This window comes from Rhinichthys klamathensis, unplaced genomic scaffold, assembly GCF_029890125.1.
Source record: "Rhinichthys klamathensis goyatoka isolate OS25496 unplaced genomic scaffold, OSU_Roscu_1.1 h1tg000104l_1, whole genome shotgun sequence".
Classification (NCBI taxonomy): domain Eukaryota; kingdom Metazoa; phylum Chordata; class Actinopteri; order Cypriniformes; family Leuciscidae; genus Rhinichthys; species Rhinichthys klamathensis.
This window is the reverse complement of record NW_026606643.1, coordinates 3,261,151-3,284,399: the sequence shown is the minus strand read 5'-3', so window position 1 is coordinate 3,284,399 and position 23,249 is coordinate 3,261,151. Positions and strand designations below refer to the sequence as shown.

The window sequence follows — 23,249 nt, the reverse complement described above, 5'->3', positions numbered from 1 at the left end:
TGGCAAAAACGTAAGCAATGTACATTATGCGTTAATACTTATCAATAACGTGCAAACTATCGCAAATCAAAGTGAAAGTAAGTCGCAGACGCTTAACACACAATCATCTTAATAAAAAAAAGAAAATAACAAAATGATCTTACCAGTGCTGTTGACGCTTTCTATAATTGCCGTCTTTGATTTTGAAATTAGCTGATGATCAATAAAATGCAGCTCATATTTGTTGCTTTCGGTGACGTGCACTCCATTAAATCTGCATATAGCGCGGGAATTGAAGATCGGATTTATATCCGTTTTTGCAAAAACACATTTATGTGACCAGGTGTAAATGGAATCGTTTTGATAAATCAGATAGCTATCCGATCTGAGAAAACGCATGAAGTGGCCAGGTGTAAACAGACTGGTATGTGCTTTCATGTTGTCATGTTTTGTGTGAACACATGGCTTATGAGTGTTCTCATTAGCTGGGTGTTCATGTCTTGTTTTGGGTTAGCACATGGCTTATTTGTTTTACTTGTGCATGTTTCTGTCATGTTTGGTGTGAGCACATGGCTTGTCATGTATGTTTCCTTGTGCCATGTGCTGTCCTGTTGATTGTCTAGCCCCACTCATCTTGACTTGTTACCTGATTATTGATTCATGTCCAGGTCCAGAGTCAAGTCAAGTCAAGTCAAGTCAAGTCTCCTGCACTTGAGTCCTCGCTCCTTTCACCTATCCAAACCCTGACAGAACGAACCAGCCATAATGAGGACTCAGCGGAAGTGCTTGCACCCTCCACTCTCTCCAGCCCCCTCTATGAATGCATTCTCCAATTCAAGGCCTTGAGTTCCCTCCGTCAACGGGGGACTGATCTGAGGAAGTTTTCACTTGTGTTCAGTGACGCTGGAGAGGGCCGGGGTTAAACAATGCGGCTCTCAAGGATCTTTTTAACTCTGCCCCTGATGAGCCCCTCAGCTGGTGGAGAATGAGAGGCCTGGATCACCTACATTTTGGGGGGTTTTGTGGATTTCCTCACTCGCCATAGGAATACTCCTGCTAAGGAGGCTGCAGCTCCCCCAGAGGCGGTTCCCACACCGCCTCGCCCTCGCAAGCACAGGAAGAGGAGGGCTCCTGGTGCTTCCCTTTGTCCGGTAGTCCAAGAGGACCTGACTTCAGTGGTCCCAAGCCCGGTGGTCCCAGAGCCGTCCACTCTCCCTCTCGCACCCCCAGTGGTGGCCAAAGAGGCTGCTTCACTCTCGGAAACGGAGGAGGGTTTGTGTCCCAAAGCCTGCTGTCAGCCCAGAGGCCGTTCCCAGGCTCCTTGCCCTGCCAGCGCCACCCTTGCTGCCTGTCAAGCTGACTCTGCCCAAGCTCCTTGCCCTGCCGGCGCCGCCCATGCTGCCTGTCATGCTGGCTCGGCTCAAGCTCCTGGAGGTCGTCCCAGAGCGGTCCGCTGTCGTTCCAGAGTCTTTCCCTCTCACAGAAACGGCCAAGGAGACCGTTCCAGAGCCCAGAGCCGGATTATCCATAAGGGCACTTGGGCCAGTGCCCAGGGGCACCAACCATTCACAACCACTAGGGGGGCACCACATGACACAAGCTTTAAAAATATTTTTCGTAAATTGTTATATTATTAATTCTTGAAAGACCATACATAACTCGTTTATGAACACTAATTTAACAATAATAATAATAATAAATTATAAATAAATAAAGATTACATGACCATTATCACTCCCCCCTCCCGAATCTGTCAGAGTTGAGTTGGTCCACAACAAGTATGCGCAAATGTGTCATTTTTTTAACGGCTACAGAAAATGAATCTAAATGAAAAATGGACTGACGTCAATTGAGTGGTTTTGCAAAAAGAAAGTTAAAGAAAGACAAGGACGCTAGACGTTTAGCTACAATTCAAAATGTTCCAGGTATCGAAAGTTTTTTTTGTGAGAACATCACAGGAATTGCGATCACTAGCACAGCTGAGTCTGACGAAGCCGGAGCGAACTGTGGAGACTGGAACAAAGAAATGGACTTCGGGGATGTAGTTGACACCTTTGCTTGCGCAAAAATCAAGGAAGAAGCAGTTCTGCTAAACTTAATACATGAAAACGTTTTACCAGATTTAGTGCTACACTTATTGTCTCTTATTTGTTCCCCACTAAATAATGTTTTTTTTTTTTCACTAAATGTTCAGATTTTATACAATTATTGTGCACTTGTGAGTTTTCTAGACTAAATATTACTGCTGAGTTACCCACTAATCTAGTTTATAATAGAATTTAATTTTTTTCATAGGTTATATGATAATTTTTTTGATTTGTTGTTTTTCTTTATAATGAAGTTGTCTGTATTAAGTAGATTGTGTTTACAGACACAAAATAGTGATTATCAGTTCAACACACATAGTTATAGAAATTCTACTTGATTTAAAAAAAAAACTGCGCTGGTATCGGATGGTATCGGTCAATACTCAGAATTTTTGGTATCGGATCGGTTCAGAGAAAATGGTATCGGGACATCCCTAATATTTTCTGGTAGGCTATATCTAAGTTACCCAGGAGCTCTGTTGACATAGGCTTAGCTAACGTTAGCTACAGCTTGATGAATTGAGTTGAACACAGCAGGAGAGAACGCAACATTAGCCAGCTAGCTAAAGCTCTGGTGGAAAATTATTAGCTAACGCTACGGAGGCCATAATATTTTTGACTCATGGCTGAAGTTAAGTTTCTCCAACTCTCCCCAGGTTGGCAAAAAATGCATCTCAAAATGCATCAGATTAATGCTTTAAAATATGGAATATTTTAAATTTTCTTACGGGGGGGCATGCCCCCGGACCCCCCTAGAGGGGTAATAACCTTCTCACCTTTTTCACCCCTGACCCGTTTTCATGCCTGTAAAGGTAAGAAACCTGATAGATTTATTATTATTTTTTGGGCAAACGTGAATTGACGCTGTCAATTAATTGATGTACATTTTAAATTGAGATATTTGAATATAGGGGGCCTTTTGAGGAATAGTGCCCAGGGGCACCACACTGTCTTAATACGGCCCTGCCAGAGCCGCCCGAGTGTCTTACCCTGCCTGCCTTTCCTAAACTCCCTGCACCACCCTGGCCCTCAGCCAAGACTCCAGACCCGACTGAGTCTCCCTGGTCTGTCCCTCCACCACCGCCCTGCCCTTCTGCCAGGACTCTGGCCCTGCCTGAGCCTCCCTGGCTCAACCCTCCCGTGCCTCCCTGGTCTCTGCTAAAGACTTCCTGGACTGTCATGATGGCCCTGTCTTGGCTTCCCTCCCTCCCCTCTTTGTCACTGTGTTGTGATGCATGTTTCCTTGTGCCATGTTCTCTCCTGTCCATTGTCTAACCCCGCCCATCTTGTCACCTGATTATTGATTCATTTGCCCCACCTGTCCTCAATCTTAACCTGCTTTGTTTGCTCTCCCTATTTAGGCCATGTTTACACAGAAATGATCTGAAGAGAAAACGCAAAAGTGGCGTTTCGTTTTCACTTTTTATTCTGCTTTTAGACGAGCGTTATGGGGGGGGGGGAAATCTGCGTGCATATGGAGACGCAAAAGTGTTAGAAATGCGATGTAGTATGCACTCCAGGCGGCTAGGTGGCAATGTGAAGCACTGCCACACAACAACAAGTCCGTCCGCCTGCGTACAACCTTCCTTCTACTTCTCTCCCTAGTAGCGCGAAATTGAAAAGACTCTTGGACGTTTATCAGAGCTGCTAGGGCAACTTGAAGGTCCGACGTATGGAAATAATCCAACATGTTGGTTGTTATTTTCCTGTACTGGCGCATGCCTGTGACGTAAATGCGTACGCGACGAGAGCCGCCATGAGCAGATTTGCGTTTTTACCCGTTTAGACGGAAACGCGACGGTGGAGCGTTTTTAAGATTTCCACTTTGGAGGGTGGTTTCACTTTTTTGCGTTTTTAAGCCCCAAAAACGCCGTCGCCGTGTAAACGAAAGGCACATCCGATAAAATATTATTACGTTTTCACCCGGAATCGTTTTCGTGTAAACAGGGCCTTAGTCTCCCTGTGTTTGCAGTCCTGTGCTGGTTCGTCGTATGTACACCACGTGTTACCCTGCTGTGTAGTCAAGTCATCCACCTTGGGGTAGTTTTTGTTGTCTGTTTTTTATTTTTTATTATCATTAAATATCCATTGTCCTGCACTTGAGTCCTCGGTCCTTTCACCTACCCAAAACCTGACAAATATCCTCTGAAACGGAGTTGTATTTTTTTAGTGATATGTAGACATTAGGGGTGGAACGGTACATGTATTCGTATTGAACCGAAACGGTACGGGCGTCACGGTTCGGTGCACGAATTTGCACGCAGAATACACGGTACAAATAAAAAAACCCTCTTAAATAGCGATAAATTTCGCTCTATTCGCTTTTGGTGTGACTGTGAACGCAGCAATGAACAGGCTGCGATCAAGATTGCAATGCAGGAGTGTGTGTGTGTGTCTGTGTGCGCGCGAGAGAGAGAGAGAGAGAGAGAGAGAGAGAGAGAGAGAGAGAGAGAGAGAGAGAGAGAGAGAGAGAGAGAGAGAGAGGCGCGATGAACAGTGTGTGTGTGTGCGAGAGAGAGAGGCGCGATCGAACAGTGTGTGTGTGTGTGTGTGTGTGTGCGCGTGCGAGAGAGAGAGAAGCGCGGGCGCGATGAACAGTGTGTGTGTGTGTGTGTGTGTGCGCGCGCGCGAGAGAGAGAGAGAGGCGCGGGCGCGAATCGCGCGATGAACAGTGTGTGTGTGTGTGTGTGAGAGGCACGGGCGATCGAACAGTGGAAACGTAAAAACATACTCCGTCATTTTTTTCATACAGGACATCATTAAAACTGCAAATTGTTTACTTATATTTGTGTACACTCGCAATAAAACACAACATTGTGCTTTTGTCACACTCTAAACTCTCATCAAACTGTAACCTACAACTGTTAACAAAAGTTTTTATGGTAGTATTATTTTATACGGAAATCAATTATTTATAATTCAGATGAGAATAAAGTTAGTTAATTAAAATGAAGGAAAACAAATATCTTGATCTGAAATAGCAAATTAATTTTAAATTCATTCAGGTACAATTACCAAACATATCTCAAGGTCTTTTCGTCTTTTTAATAATTTAATTAATAAACTAATTATATAAAACTACTGTCAGTGCACTACAAATAAACTGGTTCTATGCCTTTATTAATAAAACTTATTTTAAAAAATACAAGGCTTAAGACATTTATAAAAATGCCTTCTGCATTTTTGCTTTGCTTTTCACTCCATTGTACCGAAATCGTACCGAACCGTGATGTCTGAACCGAGGTATGAACCGAACCGTGACTTCTGTGTACCGTTCCACCCCTAGTAGACATGCCACAGCATGAATGTGAACCCATGAGTGACTGTGCAGGACAACTTTGATGTAGGGATTCTTAGAGATAGTAAACAATATTTAGTCATAAACACAGATAACCCTCTCTGTGTTTTGCAAGCGCTTTATGGGCCAGTAACATGAGTGTGGTCACTTACCAATCAATAAATCAGTTAATTTAGATGTTATCATTTTTAGGTTGCAATTTTTTCAAATAAAAGTTTTTTTTTTATATAAACATGATGACTTAATCATTCATATGTTTTTGTACAAAAACATTCAAATTATCTGATATTTTTATATTATTATTGGAAATAAGAGTATCAAATCTTTTTAATAAAGCTTTCTTTTCAAGAATTTATTTTAATGTGGCTTTATTTGCTTAATGTTTTACTCTATGTCCAAGAAAATATGAAAATGAATTTTAACCAAAATGAAGTTTTTGTATGTGTGAATTGCATTTTAAAGATAAGAAGAAAAGAGCATCATGTCATTGACCCTTACTCCTTTTCTAATTGACATTTCAATTGTTATTGTGTGTTATTTGCAGTTCCCATTGTTGAAAAATTGTGAGACGTCTTTGATAATGTAGACATTTTCATTCCTTTGCACCTAATTGAGACTGTGTTGAATAAAAACCTATAAAGAAAAAGATAGATATTGACTTCAAGTTGATTTAGAGCTTCATGAAATGTAGAAACATGCCTGAGCAGGGTTTATCTCTGATGACTCAACTTATGTTGATCTGCATCTTAATCTAGCCTGGCCATCTCAGTTTATCTTTATATTATCATTTTAATCTGCAGTTCAGTAAAAAGAGATAAAGTGCTAAAAATATGTCTGAGCGACACAATCCATAACACCATGAATGAAGGAACATATAGTATCTCCTCTTACAGAGTTCTCCATTCATTACTTATAGAGACAGTCATCACACAAAGAGAGCCTTTAAACAGTGTGTGGACACATGAAACGAGACAGAGGATGAATTAAGCATGAACATGGGCGGAGACAAAAACAGAGAGGTCAGACGGTGGGGTTAGAGAGAGAGAGAGAGAGAGAGAGAGAGAGAGAGAGAGAGAGAGAGAGAGAGAGAGAGAGAGAGAGAGAGAGAGAGAGAGAGAGAGAGAGAGAGAGAGAGAGAGAGAGAGAGAGAGAGAATGTGTTTCCAGTCCAGTGCCTGTTTAGACACTGATCTTTGACACCATTCAGACAATGACTTCGACAAGCATCCTGTTCCTATTTTAACCATGATATTTTGACCATTGTGTGGGTTCATGTGGGATGATTACTAATAATAATCTGGATTTAAAAAAAAAACATAATTACAACGATCCCATAAAAAGAACCATTTAAAAAAATGCTCTGTACCAGTAAGTGGAATGGTGTTATGGAAAGGTTCCATGGATGTTAAAGACTCGATAGGGAACCACTGATGCCAATAAAGGACCTTTATTTTTTAGAGTGTAAGTATGATCATGCCATGTCATAATTAGTGTAAATTCGAGATCGTGACTAAAGCAGTGTCCACTCCTGTGTAGGAAGCACCGATTAATTACCTGCTTCAGTTCAAATTAATACTAGTTAGCACAGCATGTTTGCATATGAAATATGACGTTATTTAGCATGCAAATGCAAAAAAAACTATTAAAACTAACTTGCATTTACATTGGCACAGCTATTGCTGATTGAATGAAATATTAAGCTACCACCCTAATTACTCACCCTCATGTTGTTCCAACCCCGTAAGACTTTCGTTCATCTTCAGAAATTAAGATATTTTTTTATTAAATCTGAGAGCTGGATCACTCCTCCATACTAAAGGGATCGAAACTGGCCGGCCCATAAAAGTTAAAGACATCGTTAAAATAGTCCAAGTGAAAGTGGCTCAATCCTAAGTTTATCAAGCGACGAGAATACTTTTTGTGCGCAAAAAACAAACAAAAATAACGACTTTATTCAACTATCATTTCCTTCTCTGTGGGCCGTGAGATTTCACGTAGTGTAACTGCGCAAAGCTTCTGTGTTGCACGTCACATGTAGGCTCACTAATGGCCGACGCTGGTAATGTGTGTGATGCGTGTGACGTACAACAGGTTGCCCTACAGGTTGGAAGCGGAATTGTCCATTACCGCTGTCGTAAATAATTTAGCCTACCGCAGCCTACTGTCGCACGCACGCTCGCTGTTTATCCAGCACCGGCTTTGGAATGAACGATGTCCACAGACAAGCTAGAGTATGTTGCATGATTTCATGAAAGTATGATGTATTGCGACATCAGAAACGAAGAAATTACTATTGTAACGCTTGACGTAATGCAAGTCAAATTTGTAGTTTTCTTATGTCTCATTAGAACTACAGAAACGCAACCCGATCTGGCAATCTTACATAGCGTGGTTCTAGCAGATATAGGACCGCAAAGCGAATCCAGAAGTGCCTTTCACCCTGTTACGACTTAATGAACCACTGAAACGATTTTGGAAACATTATTTTAAGGTAAAAAATCTTACTTAGTGTTGTTTTAATATTTGCTAACACTTTATTTTGTTGGTCCCCCAACAGAGATTCTACTGACTAGAAGTAACTTGGCAACTACAAGTCAACTTATTCTCCTAACCCGAACCCTAACACCTAACGTCTACTACAGTCTACTAATACTCTAATGAGCGTTAGTTGACATGTAGTTGAAAAGTTACTTATAGTTAGTAGAATGTCTAAAGTGGACTATCGAAATAAAGTGTAACCTAACTTTGCAGCTACATGTCAACCAACTGGCATTAGAGGATTAGTAGACTGTTTGCTTAATATTTGCTAACACTTTGTTTTGTTGGTCCCCCAACAGACATTCTACTGACTAGAAGTAACTTGGCAACTACAAGTCAACTTATTCTCCTAACCCGAACCCTAACACCTAACGTCTACTACAGTCTACTAATACTCTAATGAGAGTTAGTTGACATGTAGTTGAAAAGTTACTTATAGTTAGTAGAATGTCTAAAGTGGACTATCGAAATAAAGTGTAACCCAAAGTTACTTAGTAGAATGTCTAAAGTGGACTATCAACATAAAGTGTTTACCGAGTTTTTTTGTTAAACACAAAAGAAGAATGTCGGTAACCAGTTGACGGTGGCCATTGACTTCCATAGTATTTTTTTTCCTACTATGAAAGTCAATTTCAACCATCAACTCTCAGGTTACCAACATTCTTCAAAATTTTGTTCACCAGAAGAAACTTGTACAGATTTGGAACAACTTGATGATGAGTTAATGATGACTGAGTTTTCATTTTTGGGTGAACTATCCCTTTAAGAGGAAAAACCAGTTTAGATGGAAAGGATCTCAAGCTGACTGAAGACGTTACTGTAGCTTTACCCATTAGACACGGTACTTGGCGGGTTGACTAGCCTTCGTGAGGCACACTCGCAAGGTCTCTCGCTCTCTCCCTCTCTGCCGTGCTCGCGCTGTATGTTATGCGCGCAGTATGTTCTGTCTCGCATGCGCGCTCTAGATTCCGGCAGATTTGAACTAATTTGCGGGCATCAGGGAGACGCTAGTCTCGCGTAGCCAGATCTTCAGACTGACGGCTGAAGGTCTGGAATTCATAGCAGCTTTCTTTGGCCAAGGCCCGCCCATAAGGCCGTTTGACCGACATGTCAAACAACCAATTACAGATCGTTTCGTTCAGCGTCACGTTTCGGGGCGTGGAAATGTCCCCACAACAACAGACATAGCATAGAAAATCAAAGAAGGAGAAGAAAACTTCAAGAGTCTTTCCCGTGAACCTCGCATACTTTTGAGAATCCTACGTTTAGCTGATCTTGATAAATGCTCATTGTCACTCATGTAAACACAACAGTTTTTCTTCCGCAATCACACGTCTGCGCTTTGTTTCCCGGCAGACCGAAAATAAACGCGACACTCGCGCCCCCCGTAAATCCGACAAAATTCAACCAATCAGATGACGACTTCGATATTCCTGAAGTGTTTCCAGTTAAGTGTACCATATGCATCAGACGTTTAGCCAACGTTCCGTGGGCGTGACGTCTGAGGCTGAGACTAGGGAGACGCTATAGAGTTGGGATGTCTGCAATGGCCATAGACAATTTGAGAAAGTGGTGGGGGAAGTGACGTATGCCGTAAAGCAGTCGAGTTTTGTAGTTCTTTTTGTGCTCGGGTTACTACCCGAAACCCGAAGTTACATAGTGCGAGTAAAAGCGATACAGACCACGTCAGGCTATGGCAGACGTGTCATTTAACCTATTGTAAGTCGATGTGCCATCACAAGGGTCTTGGAAATATACTATGAAGGTTGAAAAGTTCCATAGTGTTGCTTTAAATGTCTACTTTTTCTTAAGCAGTCAACTTTTCATTTTGTACAGTAAAAAACTGAATAATCAATACTGCATTAATTTTCTTTCTAATAAACATTTAGTACTTTCCAGACCTGGAGAACAGGGCTAATAGCAAAATAATTATAAAACTGTCTATCTCAATATAATTACACATTAGACTGAGATGGCATGATTCAGCTATTACCACTTAAAACACATTTTTTTATATATAATGTTTAAAATCATACAGAAATGCACTTTTTTGAAAAAAACAAAACAAAAAACTTTAAAATAAGAAAAAGAAAAGTCACCTAAATTACCCTTTTGTTTTTCAAAGGTCATACTAACATCTTTGATGAAATGCCAAACTGCATATTTACATGTACATCATACTGTGCAGATCAAAAATAGACAAATATCTGTTCCTCACAGACCCAAGAAAACAAAAGAAAACTATTTTCTCAAATACACTGAGTTTTATTTCACCTACAACACAATTTAGCACTGTTGTCATTCAATTTTGGCCGAATTAATAAAAAAAAAAACTAGCATGTTTGCATAAGTTGGCTACTTACACAGAACAGTGAGAAGTACCTGCAGCATGTTCATTTTTAAGTCCACAGTGATATCCAGCATCAATGTGAGCTCTCCAGTGTATCTGCATCTAGTTCAGTGTGAGTGTGTGTGTGAAACAGTGCTAGGAATGAGAGGCTGCTCAATGCAGAGCCGGTGGAGCGTGAAGACCAGCTCCACCTCTCTGGATGTAATTTGGTCATAATGGGTTCAACCACACCCTAACCCCGCCCATAACTCTATCCCTCCTCCCATTAGATCCACAGAGGTGGAGCTGGACTATAGGTCAAGCTCAACCCATGACATCCAGAGAGCTGGAGCTGGACATCATTTGGCATTATTAAATCATTCCATTCTTAAGTTCTGTTACACTATTCATTTTAATTTTACATTTTATTTTGAGGTCATACAAGTGAGGGTGAGCTTCTTGCATGATCTCCCTGTCATCGACAACAAGTGTTTTATTCAAAGCTGCAAGAGTGCAAAAAAAAAAAGAAAAAAAAAAGAAGACTTGTTATGTTACGCTATCGAATAACACGAGCTAGAGTGTCAAGAAGACACTGTTGCACTTTTTTTTTTATCTTTATCTTTTTGTTTTTAACAATCAACACAAAATTACACACAATGTGTTACACGCACACAAACTTAACCCATGTCGACACATTAAAACACAACCATGTATGGTAAAAGCAGGGTAAAAGTACACTGAATAGGTTATCCATTGCGACATGGTGTGTGGCAATATGATGAAAATCAGTAAGCTTTTTCCGAAAGCTGTTGGCCCACACAGAAAATATTTAGTAATATTAGTTAATTTGACCTAAGGCTCCATGTAAAAATGGTACTAGGAGTTTTTAAATTAAAAAGTTGTTAAATGTGCAAAAACAGAAAGTACAGCTGTGATTATAGGCTGTATAACCGACCCATTTCACAGACGAATGTTTTTTTTTTATATAGGCTATATTTTTCTTTTTTTAATTAGGTACACAATTTCACATTCATAAATTAAAGTTTACTAATAAACCCCCAACTTTATGGTTTTATTAAGTGAAGGAAGGCTGTAGAAACCATAACAATGCGCATCAATCTCTTTAAAATATGCTAACTATTTCGAAATAGCCAGAAGGAAGAGAAAAAGGGAAGATCATGCCCAACAAAAACAAGGATTAAACCAAGAACATAATTTAATCTGCCCCTGGGGCTTGAACAGTCACAGCAAGAGTCATTCATAATAAGTATTTCACACGTGTCATCGTAGTGTGAGTTCGTGCCATAAGCGAGTTAAACGTCTCAGAAACAGTGGTCTGAAACTAAAACAATAGGACGTTAGCGACAATAGACAAACTTCAAACGATGTAAAGACTTGTTTCTGATATGCTTTACCTGAGAACCATGAACATACTGAAGCAAGTTAGAACGAGGCAGGAACTGACAGAGGCATCTCACCCAACCCCCTCTGTCCTTAAGAAGACACATCACAGCTCTCATGCAAGTACAAACTCATTCGTCCACGCTTTAGAACGGAGCACAACTGAGCAAGGAGCGATTAAGTCCAACAGTTGTGAGATGCTTTAAAATACAGTAATATTATCATAACCGAGACCTCCAGCAGGACCCGGATTTCAGCTAACTGAATATCAGTTATTTATCTGTACATTTCGAGGTGACATTATTGTCATGTGTCCCGTTCATGCTGGATTCTCACACAGACCCTCTTGTTCTGCCTGGTCCTGTTCATTTCCCGTCTGTGGCAAGCGCTTTCTCTTGAAGAAGCCAACCTGGTGGGAAATCAGGATAATATTATATAACGTAATTAATCACACATTTTTCTGTAATTAATCGTGATTAATCGCACCTAACATTAAAGTTTTTATTATATTTTTATATTGTTATAGGCCATATCTTCAAAATAATGTAGAAACAACTTAAAAACAGTATATTTTAAATATTTGTTTAATGGCATCTTTTTTTACTAAGCACTAGTATGAATCACTGATATCAATACCGATGTCTATATTACATGGATTTTCCCCCTCAATTTTAGCTTTTAATTATAGCTATTCAACATTACAGTATAATTAACAGCTATCAATTTTAACATTTAATAGGCTTTAAAAAATGTATACTCAAAAATACTCAATAGTACTTAGTACTCAATACTAAGGTTTTTCCTACTGGCCCAGTCGGGGTCGTTCAGGTTTTTACCTGCCCTGCTAGGATGCACAAAAAAAGTGATTGTTTCCATTGTTTTTGACCCATAACCTTGTAAACAGTGCTTTAAGATTTTCCAGTAGGTCTAACATGTAAATATACAGAAATTGAATAATCAATCACTGCACAGTCGTCACTGCATAAATTATAGATTTAATACAGATTAATCCTTATTAAAGCTACAAAAGTTATTCAGTCAAGAGCAGTGAGTGATTTTCTCTTTTTCTTTTGTTCTTTGATTAACATTAATGACACAGACAGCAGGAGGTTTATTAGGCTGCCATCACTTTAAGAGCTGACACACATGACCCGGATCTGACATGCATCCTATTTAACTCCTTACGTTCCTTTAACACTTTTGAACTAATTTAAGACTTATGAGAATACTCGACAAAACGGGAATTTTGACAAAGGATGCTGCTTTAAATATTAAATAATAAACGAGTTAAACTGAAATAATTTTGACAGCTCTAATTATATTATATTATATTTTTAGAATAAAGCATTTTACTTTGTAAAATTACAGTGCAGTTGTACAGTAGTTGTAGTTCATGCTAAAACAAAGAGCACATACCTTCCATAGAATCACTGTGGCTAGGACAAACAGGAGGAGTCCGCCAATGACACTTCCTATGATAACACCAATAGGAATATCTCCAATCGCTCCTTCTTTACTGACTGTAATTTTTATCTGCAGCGGAGTCAGGAAAGATTAGATAAAGCATATCAATGACATATAACGCAATACCACTGTACAGTTTAGACTAGCAAAGGTTGTTTTAACCTTGGAACTATATACACTCAAAAGTAATTAATTAAAGAAATTAATACTTTTATTCAGCAAGGGTATATTAAATTGCTAAAAAAGGGACAGTAAAGACATTTATAATTTTTCTGCCTCAAATAAATGCTGTTTTTATTTAACTTTGTATTCATCAGAGAATCCTGAAAAAATGTATCACTGTTTCCTCAAAAACCATATACACATACATTACATATTTCACAATGGGGTGTGAAAGTAAACTCTGAAACATGTCTGAAAAACTTCTGCTTCTGAAGTATAATGTTTTAAAGAAGTTCAGATATTTGTATGGAAAAACAAGACAAATGTGCAGATTAAAACAAGCATATAGTAAACCAATTTCACCATTATTTCTGCAGTTGAACAGAGTGGCTATGGTGGTCAACCAGCAGGATGCATACCAGCTGAAACCAGCCTTGTTAAAGACAACCACAAACACTCTTTTCAGAAGTGTTGATCATTGCTCAAACAACTGAAAGAAAGGGTAATGAACTGACCTGTTGTTGTTTGTGTGTGACGACTATGAGATCAGGCTGAGATGTTTCTATTTCAGAGCTTCCAGCCACTAAAACAGTCTGAAAATCCGCCTAGAAGAAGATAAACATGAGTGTGAACTTAAGTATCTGCTCAGGACGGATATCAGACATGATCAAACGGTTCAAGAGACACTTACAAAGGCAAAAGTGCCCTTCCAGATCCTTGCGGTTATGTTTACAAAGTAGCTGGTTTTCATCTCCAGATCTTCGAGGACACAAGTCATGGGTTCACATTTTGCCGCCTTACAATTCTGGAAATGAACAACTGTATGTTACACAAGTTTGGGTTCAGTAAGACATTTCAACGTTTTTGAAAGAAGTCTCTTATACTCACAGAGGTTGCTTTTGATTCAAAAATACAGTAAAAAGAGTAATATTGTGAAATTTTATGACACTTTAAAATAATTGTTTTCTATTTGAATATACACTCACCTAAAGGATTATTAGGAACACCATACTAATACTGTGTTTGACCCCCTTTCGCCTTCAGAACTGCCTTAATTCTACGTGGCATTGATTCAACAAGGTGCTGAAAGCATTCTTTAGAAATGTTGGCCCATATTGATAGGATAGCATCTTGCAGTTCATTCATTCATTCATTCATTCATTCATATTTTTTATTTCATTCTTTTGAAAAGAAATGAAAAGGAGCAAAAAGAAGATAAACTTCTAATATCTGCCCCTTATCAACACAAATCAAATTACAATTCCAAGGAGGTACACTTGCAGATAGCGTCTTGGAAGATAGCATCTTGCAGTTGATGGAGATTTGTGGGATCCACATCCAGGGCACAAAGCTCCCATTCCACCACATCCCAAAGATGCTCTATTGGGTTGAGATCTGGTGACTGTGGGGGCCATTTTAGTAGGGTAGACTGGGTACAGTTGAGACACTTTTTGCGTTTTGATTTTTCACACAAAAATAGATGCTGAAAAGACGTGAATTTCCACATGATATGCCACATGACATTTCATGAGCTTGTAGACTAAGATATTATCAATCAATATTACTCATAAGTAGTTTATATTTTCCACAATTAGCTCATAAAAATAAGGTGCTTTTTGTCTCAACTTTGTCTCAACTGTACCCATATGTGGTACAGTTGAGACAGTACCATGGTACAGTTGAGACACCCATTTTTAATGATGTAAAGGTAACTAATCGTTCATTGAAAATATAATAAATAAAGACAAATAAAAAAAATAACAATTGGGCAACATGTTTGTTTATTCATCCATTCAAATTCATTAATGTTATTTAAATTAGCACTGGTTAAATTTTATAAAACAGAAACAATATATTTTATATATTCATTAATAATACACAGTTTAATTATCACAAATACCAAATTTTTATTTCATTTGCAGCTTATGCTGGCTAATTATGACATTTAACCTGTTATCATAACACTGAACAACTAAACAGTGTGTTTCCTAATAGAACTCTATCGCGGATACAGTTAAGACAGTGTGTCTCAACTGTACCCTGATGGCCACCTCGCGCATTTCTCTAGATTTTGCAATGACCATGCCTGAAACAATCCCATGAAATATGCCCGTTTTTAGGGCACAGAATAACGTTTGTGATTATACCAGTTACGTTTAACAGTCACAAAAGGATAATAAGCTATTCATTGTGGAGTGTGCATGGTGAAGTGAACGTCTTACCTTAAAAAAAAAACTTTTGCCGATATCTTCGGAGCGGAGATGCGTCCATTGATCAAATTTCCCACGATCAAAGAGGACACTAATACGCATGTGCACAGCAAAAATCACAACTTGTGCTGGCTGCGCACGCAAGTTATTTAAGGTGTCTCAACTGTACCTATGTCTCAACTGTACCCAGTCTACCCTACAGTGAACTCATTGTCATGTTCAAGAAACCAATTTGAAATGATTCGAGCTTTGTGACATGGTGCATTATCCTGCTGGAAGTAGCCATCAGAGGATGGGTACATGGTGGCCATAAAGGGATGGACATGGTCAGAAACAATGCTCAGGTAGGCCGTGGCATTTAAACGATGCCCAATTGGCACTAAGGGGCCTAAAGTGTGCCAAGAAAACATCCCCCACACCATCACACCACCACCACCAGCCTGCACAGTGGTAACAAGGCATGATGGATCCATGTTCTCATTCTGTTTACGCCAAATTCTGACTCTAACATCTGAATGTCTCAACAGAAATCGAGACTCATCAGACCAGGCAACATTTTTCCAGTCTTCAACTGTCCAATTTTGGTGAGCTCTTGCAAATTGTAGCCTCTTTTTCCTATTTGTAGTGGAGATGAGTGGTACCCGGTGGGGTCTTCTGCTGTTGTAGCCCATCCGCCTCAAGGTTGTGCGTGTTGTGGCTTCACAAATGCTTTGCTGCATACCTCGGTTGTAACGAGTGTTTATTTCAGTCAAAGTTGCTCTTCTTTCAGCTTGAATCAGTCGGCTCATTCTCCTCTGACCTCTAGCATCAACAAGGCATTTTCGCCCACAGGACTGCCGCACACTGGATGTTTTTCCCTTTTCACACCATTCTTTGTAAACCCTAGAAATGGTTGTGTGTGAAAATCCCAGTAACTGAGCAGATTGTGAAATACTCAGACCGGCCCGTCTGGCACCAACAACCATGCCACGCTCAAAATTGCTTAAATCGCCTTTCTTTCCCATTCTGACATTCAGTTTGGAGTTCAGGAGATTGTCTTGACCAGGACCACACCCCTAAATGCATTGAAGCAACTGCCATGTGATTGGTTGATTAGATAATTGCATTAATGAGAAATTGAACAGGTGTTCCTAATAATCCTTTAGGTGAGTATATATTAAAATGTAATTTATTCCCGTGATCAAAGCTGTATTTTCAGCATCATTACTCCAGTGTTCAGTGTCACATGATCCTTCAGAAATCAGTCAGATATGCTGACACCAAACTTTTAAACTGTATTGTATGTGCTGATTGTGCAAGAAGGCCTATGTTGCACTCTGTAAATGTCACATTAACACACACACACACACACACACACACACACACATACTGACCAGTTCTGTTGTCCCTCTAAAGCTCAGTTTTGTGAAGCTGGCAGTGTAGGGTTTCTCTCGGATGTTTAACGGGTCAATGAGAGCGCTGTCACACCGCACATTTACAACCTGCACATCAGAAACAGCTTAAATGATCATTTTCATTTTGATTCAGCATAATGTGCAATGAAACACTTTAGTTGTATAGGAAGTGCTCAGCAAAACTATAGAAGCTACACTTTTGAATCGAGTGTTAAACTTACAGGTGCTGTTTCGACTGAAGTCACATAAAGTAAATGGTTTCCAGCCTTTGTGCTGGTGGGCAGCGAGACTGTCAGATGAGCCTGATTGATTGGGAAGGTTCCAGTCGAAACCTGCAGAAAGACATGCTAAAAATAGCTATCGCATATTTCACATGGCAAACACTAGGGGGAACTCGGGACATATTAGTATAATATTTCATTTTTAATTGTTTTGACTCACTCGTAATGTTATGTGGAATTCTGGGCCGATGTCATTGAAATCTGAGACTGTGTATTTGACTTGATCCTCAGCACCAATGAGGCAATAATCCAAGCTTATGTCTCTAGAAAAATCATTTGAAAAAAAAAAAAAATTAAAATACAAGAAAAAAAGATTATATATTATATATATATGTATAAAACATGAGGGGTTACATATATACATGGCTATATATATTATGATCTGATTAAGGTTGTCAAAGCATCATAACATAAGTCCTGACCTGGTGAGGATGATTTCGGCATCATACTGGACTGGGATGGATAGAGAGACCTTGTTATCAGATGTCACTTCCTCCGTACTGTCACTGAAAATATTATGCAGGGTTATTCACAGGCCAAACAAACAGATGCACAAAAGTTAAAACAGAACTGTCTTAAAATAGCGTCTTTACCTTTGCACTTCAAAGTTCACAACAGCATTTTTCTTTAGTTGATTCAGGTTGAAATCAAAGTTGATCTCGTATGTTGCCTAATGAGACAAAATGGAATTATTAAAGAAAACAAAAATGTTATGTTTTCATGTTATATGGGCACTTTCCATAGACATAATGATTTTTATACAGTACACACACACACACACACACACACACACACACACATTTCTCCTACCGTCTGGTCAGGCGCCAGGTATGGGTACCCAACTCTGCAGTCGAGTGAGCCAGTTTTTGAAGTGCATTTCACCTCAGTGTTATCACCCTGCAAACACGAGCAGGAAAGTTCACAAATGCGATATCTCGTACACAAAGCAGAGACGATTTATTATGTCAAATCATAAAATGGTGCCCATACAGGGGGTGTAACAGAGGCGTAGAACAGGTTGCCGGAGAAGTTAGCTGACACTCTTGTGTTGTATGCATTTTCCTTCCTGTTCATTACTGTCACAATGAAGGAGAGTCTTCTTCTGTCAGGGCTGACAACAAATGAAGATGAGCTGCAAAACACAACAAAGTCTGTCAGGATTCAGGTTCTTTGATAACATATTACACATAGCCATGGGGATAGAAATTGATTATTTTTACTTAACTCCTGGAAAGATCACTTTAACTATCATCTTCTAAGGCAGAGATTCCCAAACATTTTTGCAGCCGAACCCATTTGAACTTAAATATTTCCTTGAAGTACCCCCTGAAAATATGTTTCAAATATCTATAGTACAAGTTTTATTTTGATTGTTTTTATTCTTAAATTATTTATTTTATTACTTAAGTATTAGCTTTTTATCAACTCACAAACTCCAGTGGAAATATGAATTAAATATGAATATATATTGAATGAAATATGAACAAAATTTCAGTCTGGTGTTCTTATTTATATACTATTTTAGTATTTATTATATCAATATTTTGATTTAGCTTTTTTGAATTTTAGTTTAAGTTTTAGTAATGTAGTTGCTTTTATAATTTTTATTATTTTAAAATATGCTTTCAGTTTTAGTGGTAATTTTAGGACTTCAACTTAAATTTGTTTATTTCAGTTAGTTGCCATTTCTAATTTTCATTTAAGTTTATTAAGTTTAAGTTTTTCAGTTATTATTACATTTTTTATTTTAATTCAATTAACAAAAACAATTTTGATTAGTTTTACTTTAATAATTATAAAAACACAGGCCCATATTAGAATTTGTATATTTGTACCATATATTATGTAAACAGGGATTGAATCATTGACATGATTATATCATCTACGACAAGGTGATTGTATAATGAATTTCCGTTTTTAGGTGAACTATCCTTTTTTAGCAGTTTATAGACACTGGCCCTTTAAAATATATTATAGGTTACCTTGGTACATCAACAGCTTTCACAGTCAGCTTCAGGTCACAAGTACATTTATCATCAGCGCCACAATCCTTTTCAAAAGGGACCTGAGCAAAAAGAAATGCATTTTTGTCAAAGTTTAAAACCTTTGAAACAATTGACGTTGGACGTACTTAATTAAATTCAGGAGGGAATCTTACAAAAAAATCCCATGCTTTGGGCTGAAATGCATCTATGGCAGGGCCGTTTTCTGGATTCTGTGGACTGATGTCGACTCGCAAAGCAACTGGACTAGCAAAATCAGGGGTCTCCTGTTACACCATGAAAACAACCATGTAAAATTATCATTCAAGCACTTATAAATAAAACAAAGCTGTAGTACAGTGAGCACTGTTATTATGAACAGCATGAGGCCTGTGGTAACTGGCAAAAACTCACCTGGACATAGACTTTATGATCGACACAGGTTTGTGTTTCAGAGACGCTGACAGCTTTCTGGAGGACACGCTCTGAGTTGTCAAACTGGGCTCTTGAAGTGGCTCTTGATGACTGCAGGTCAGCGTCAAGGGTCAGGTTGTACTTGATATCTAAAGAACAGTGATTTCATTCACTTTCATGGAGATTTTTAGAGAAATGAACATACATGTGATACAAAATACATGAGACGACCTTACCTACTTGATCCACTAATGTGGTGGGTCTGAATGTTGACCTGAAACAGACTTTGGCAGTAACACACGGCACTATCCTTCCACCGAACATGCAAGTTTTACTCAGAATGCTGATCTTCTCCGGGTTGAAGGAGACTGTTGTTGTGATAACTGCAACTCCCCTTGACCTGAGATCAGAAATACTCTATAAACATCACAATTTCAGTAAATGATTTACTAGATCTTTAACAACTACACTGAGACCCTCACCAGAGCTGCACTACATTCCCATCTCCTCCGACCGAAATATCAGGGATTGAGTCACTGTTCATATCTTCACGGCCATCTAAAGAGCGTCCGAAGAACCGAAGCGCCAGGTCCAGTTTGGATGCAAGAATTTTCTGCACAAAATAAGAAGACTTTTTTTTTGTATAAAGGTCAATGACAAATAAAAATGCTCATGATAAAAAACAAATTAAGGAAAAAAGAGGATCTTTAAATATTTATATACAGTAAATAGTTCTTATAAGTGTCATCTTTGTATTTGCATAAGCGCAGAGTAGACCAATCACAATAGACTGGGTGACTGACCAATCACAGCACACTAGACTTTGCATATTCATTGAACCACATACTAAATGAGGCAAGGGTGTAGAGTTACATTCAAGCTAAAGAAAAGGTTTAAATATGTAATTTTGGTGAGTTTTAGGAATAAAATGATTGACTAAAGTGGGATTTTAAAATATTATTAAATTAAATTATAATATTTTATTAATATTATTATATAGTTGCAATTATATTATAATTTTGAAATATTATTTTACTAAGAAATTCTAACAAAAGAATATTAACTACTTAATGAGGTTTTCATCAGTAAACTATGGAGTACTGCAAGGATCTGTGTTAGGCCCCCTGCTATTTTCAATATATATGCTGCGACTTGATAACTTTATAAGTAAACATGGAATTAGTTTCCACTGTTGTGCCGATGATACTTTTAAGGATGAGGTTTTCATGGCTGGTCAACAACTTAACCAGCCGCACTTCCTTGAATTCATACTGGTAATTTCAGCAGGAATATTAAAAGAAAAATTAGTGCGTCCTACCTGTGAGCTCTGCTTTCTGATGGTCTTTCTGTCTCCATAGTAGATGTAAATGGCACCATGGCCATTGCCTTCCAATGGGGCACCAACCACCACGTCACTGAAGCCGTCCAGGTTCAGATCTGGGACGACAGTGATGGCCGTCCCAAACCGAGCATTCTCAAATGCGGAGGGTCCCTCTAAACTGCCCTGGTTGCTTAAGATGCCCTAAGAATACACAAGGCAAGAAATGGACAGTCTTTTTAGGATATGCTTTGAGTGAAGATGATGATTATCTGAGCATGGACGGCAAATCTTTGTCACCTTGGTAATGGTGAACAGGTAGACTCGTCCTGTCTCAAACTTCTCGTCGCTCATGTACATCGGAGCTCCAACCAGCAGCAGATCAGTCACTCCATCAGCGTTCACATCAACGGGACAGAGAACGCTGCCAAAATAAGACCCGATCTGCAAACCACACACACCAAAATTACACATTACAGGACTTTACTTTCTTATGAAACTCAAGGTCATTAAGGGTCAAATGTACCTGATCTCCTCTTTGTGAATCTATGACCACAGGTTGTCTCTGGCTGTCAATGATGTAAACTATAACCTGTCCTCTATGAACGGCACGAGGAGCACCGGCCACATAAAACTCAGAGGAGCCGTCAGTCACAGAGCTCACAGAGTAGCCTGGATATATGACGGGGAAATAAACAAAAAAATGAGAAGAATCTATAAAATACTCGATATTTTTTACATGGTGTGTACAGTACACTACTGTATGGGGTAGTTTAAAATATTTTTAAAAGAAGTCTCTTCTGCAAAGACTGCATTTATTTGATCAAAAATACAGTAGAATTACAGTAATATTGTGAAATAATATTACTATTTAAAATAACTGTTTCTACTGTAATATGTTAAAATTAAATTTATTCCTGTGATCAAAACTGAATCTACAGCATCATTACTCCAGTCTTCAGTGTCACATGTAGAAAACAGTTGTGATGTGCAATATTTTTATGTGGAAACTGTGATAAATTTTTTCAGGATTCTTTAATGAATAGAAAGTTCAAAAGAACTTTTATTTTAAATCTTTTGTAGCATTACACATATCTTTACCATTTGTATCAATTTAATGTGTCCTTGCTGAATAAAAGTATACATTTCCTTTTTCTTTTTTATAATCCAATAGCGTTGATGTGATTATAAACAAACATGACATGTAGATTAGCTTTTGGTAATGAAAAAAATCATTACAATTGACTTTCCGAGTCTCACCGAGTAATGAGCTGTGGTTTCTGTCATCCAGGGTTTTCTCAAAAGCATTTTTCAGGAAAACGTTTGATTTTCCAGCTGTTTGATGGACGACGGTCCCGGTCCATCCATACGCTCCGACAGCACCCAGCATGATCTCATCCTGTGGAATAACACATTTTCTGGTACATTAGAGATGTGTTAGACTGCTCCATCAGATACATGATGTGTTGAACGATTATTGCCACCTTTTTATTGGTCTGATGTGCGCTGAATCCAACTTGGGACATTTCCATTTGAAATTCTTGACCTTGACTGGTGCCTTAAATGAAACAAGACAAAATATTCATATGCTTATCCTGATTTAAAGCTGTACTTTAGGTAAATGTGCGACCTGTTTTCACTGGATCTTGCATTCAAGTTTGTGAATGCAAGATTTACCTTCAATGTTAAAGATCCTTTCCCCCAGAGTTCCCGCGATATTGATTAGAGCTTCCTCTGATGACACATTGAACATGTAGTTCTCTGTTGGGGTGCTAGCGATCAATTCAATCTCCTCGATGAACTTTTGAATATTGGCACCTTCCTTGAGGATCTGTGAGAATTCATTAATGAGACTTTTACACCAAATTCATTCATTATTTTGTTTTTGTTGTCCAGTAAAAAAAATATGTAAACAACCTTAAAACAATATGAAATACATTTAATTGAAAACATATTATAAAAATTAAAACTGCATTGTATAAAATTAGATACACTTTATTATGAAATTTGCAACCATGCTGGAGCTTATTTACATCAATATGATTTAATTTTTGGTAATGAATCTCATACTCATTTTACCGAATGTTCTTCATTTGAACAGATTTCATATAGTACCATAGATAAAAATATAATCGTCAACATTAAAAACGTTTGATAACACTTTATTTTAAGGTGTAAAACTAAAGTAATAACAGTAAATTATGCATAAGTGACTAACCCTTAACTAAAACCTAACCTTAACCCAGTACATTTAGTTATATACTTATTACTGATTAATTACATTGTAACAACATCACATTAAAATAAAGGGTTACGCTTTTAATATTAATATTAATTAACAATGTCCTTACAGGGTTAGGGTAGGATTAGGATTTGGTTGAGGGTTAGTTGCA

General features: G+C 38.4%; 3 protein-coding genes across 3 annotated transcripts in view; all 3 read right to left on the bottom strand.

Moving 5' to 3' along the window:
- The window catches only part of itga2.2 (integrin, alpha 2 (CD49B, alpha 2 subunit of VLA-2 receptor), tandem duplicate 2), a 48,863-nt gene extending 38,144 nt beyond the window's left edge, over positions 1–10,719 (bottom strand). Inside the window, exon 1 of the mRNA XM_056253366.1 lies at positions 10,265–10,719. Coding sequence (XP_056109341.1) covers positions 10,265–10,325 — 61 coding nt within the window. The 5' untranslated portion in view covers positions 10,326–10,719. The remainder of the gene's footprint in view (positions 1–10,264) is intronic.
- Positions 10,720–11,332: 613 nt separating this feature from the next.
- Positions 11,333–18,099, bottom strand: LOC130087141 (integrin alpha-2-like; the record flags this gene model as incomplete). Its single annotated transcript, XM_056253367.1, has 10 exons — positions 11,333–12,040; positions 13,048–13,164; positions 13,773–13,862; positions 13,949–14,062; positions 16,841–16,948; positions 17,083–17,193; positions 17,303–17,405; positions 17,565–17,648; positions 17,736–17,812; positions 17,953–18,099. Coding segments are annotated over 10 exons (1,041 nt in total), but the record flags the coding sequence as incomplete, so codon positions are not given.
- The window catches only part of itga1 (integrin, alpha 1), a 60,866-nt gene continuing 55,704 nt past the window's right edge, over positions 18,088–23,249 (bottom strand). The window contains exons 39-50 of the mRNA XM_056253246.1: positions 22,534–22,687; positions 22,341–22,414; positions 22,117–22,255; positions 21,383–21,528; positions 21,157–21,300; positions 20,857–21,060; positions 20,021–20,151; positions 19,775–19,938; positions 19,539–19,687; positions 19,301–19,411; positions 19,125–19,207; positions 18,088–18,274 (exon numbers count right to left, since the gene is read on the bottom strand). Of these exons, the coding sequence (XP_056109221.1) occupies positions 18,103–18,274; positions 19,125–19,207; positions 19,301–19,411; positions 19,539–19,687; positions 19,775–19,938; positions 20,021–20,151; positions 20,857–21,060; positions 21,157–21,300; positions 21,383–21,528; positions 22,117–22,255; positions 22,341–22,414; positions 22,534–22,687 (1,671 nt within the window). The 3' untranslated portion in view covers positions 18,088–18,102. The remainder of the gene's footprint in view (positions 18,275–19,124; positions 19,208–19,300; positions 19,412–19,538; positions 19,688–19,774; positions 19,939–20,020; positions 20,152–20,856; positions 21,061–21,156; positions 21,301–21,382; positions 21,529–22,116; positions 22,256–22,340; positions 22,415–22,533; positions 22,688–23,249) is intronic.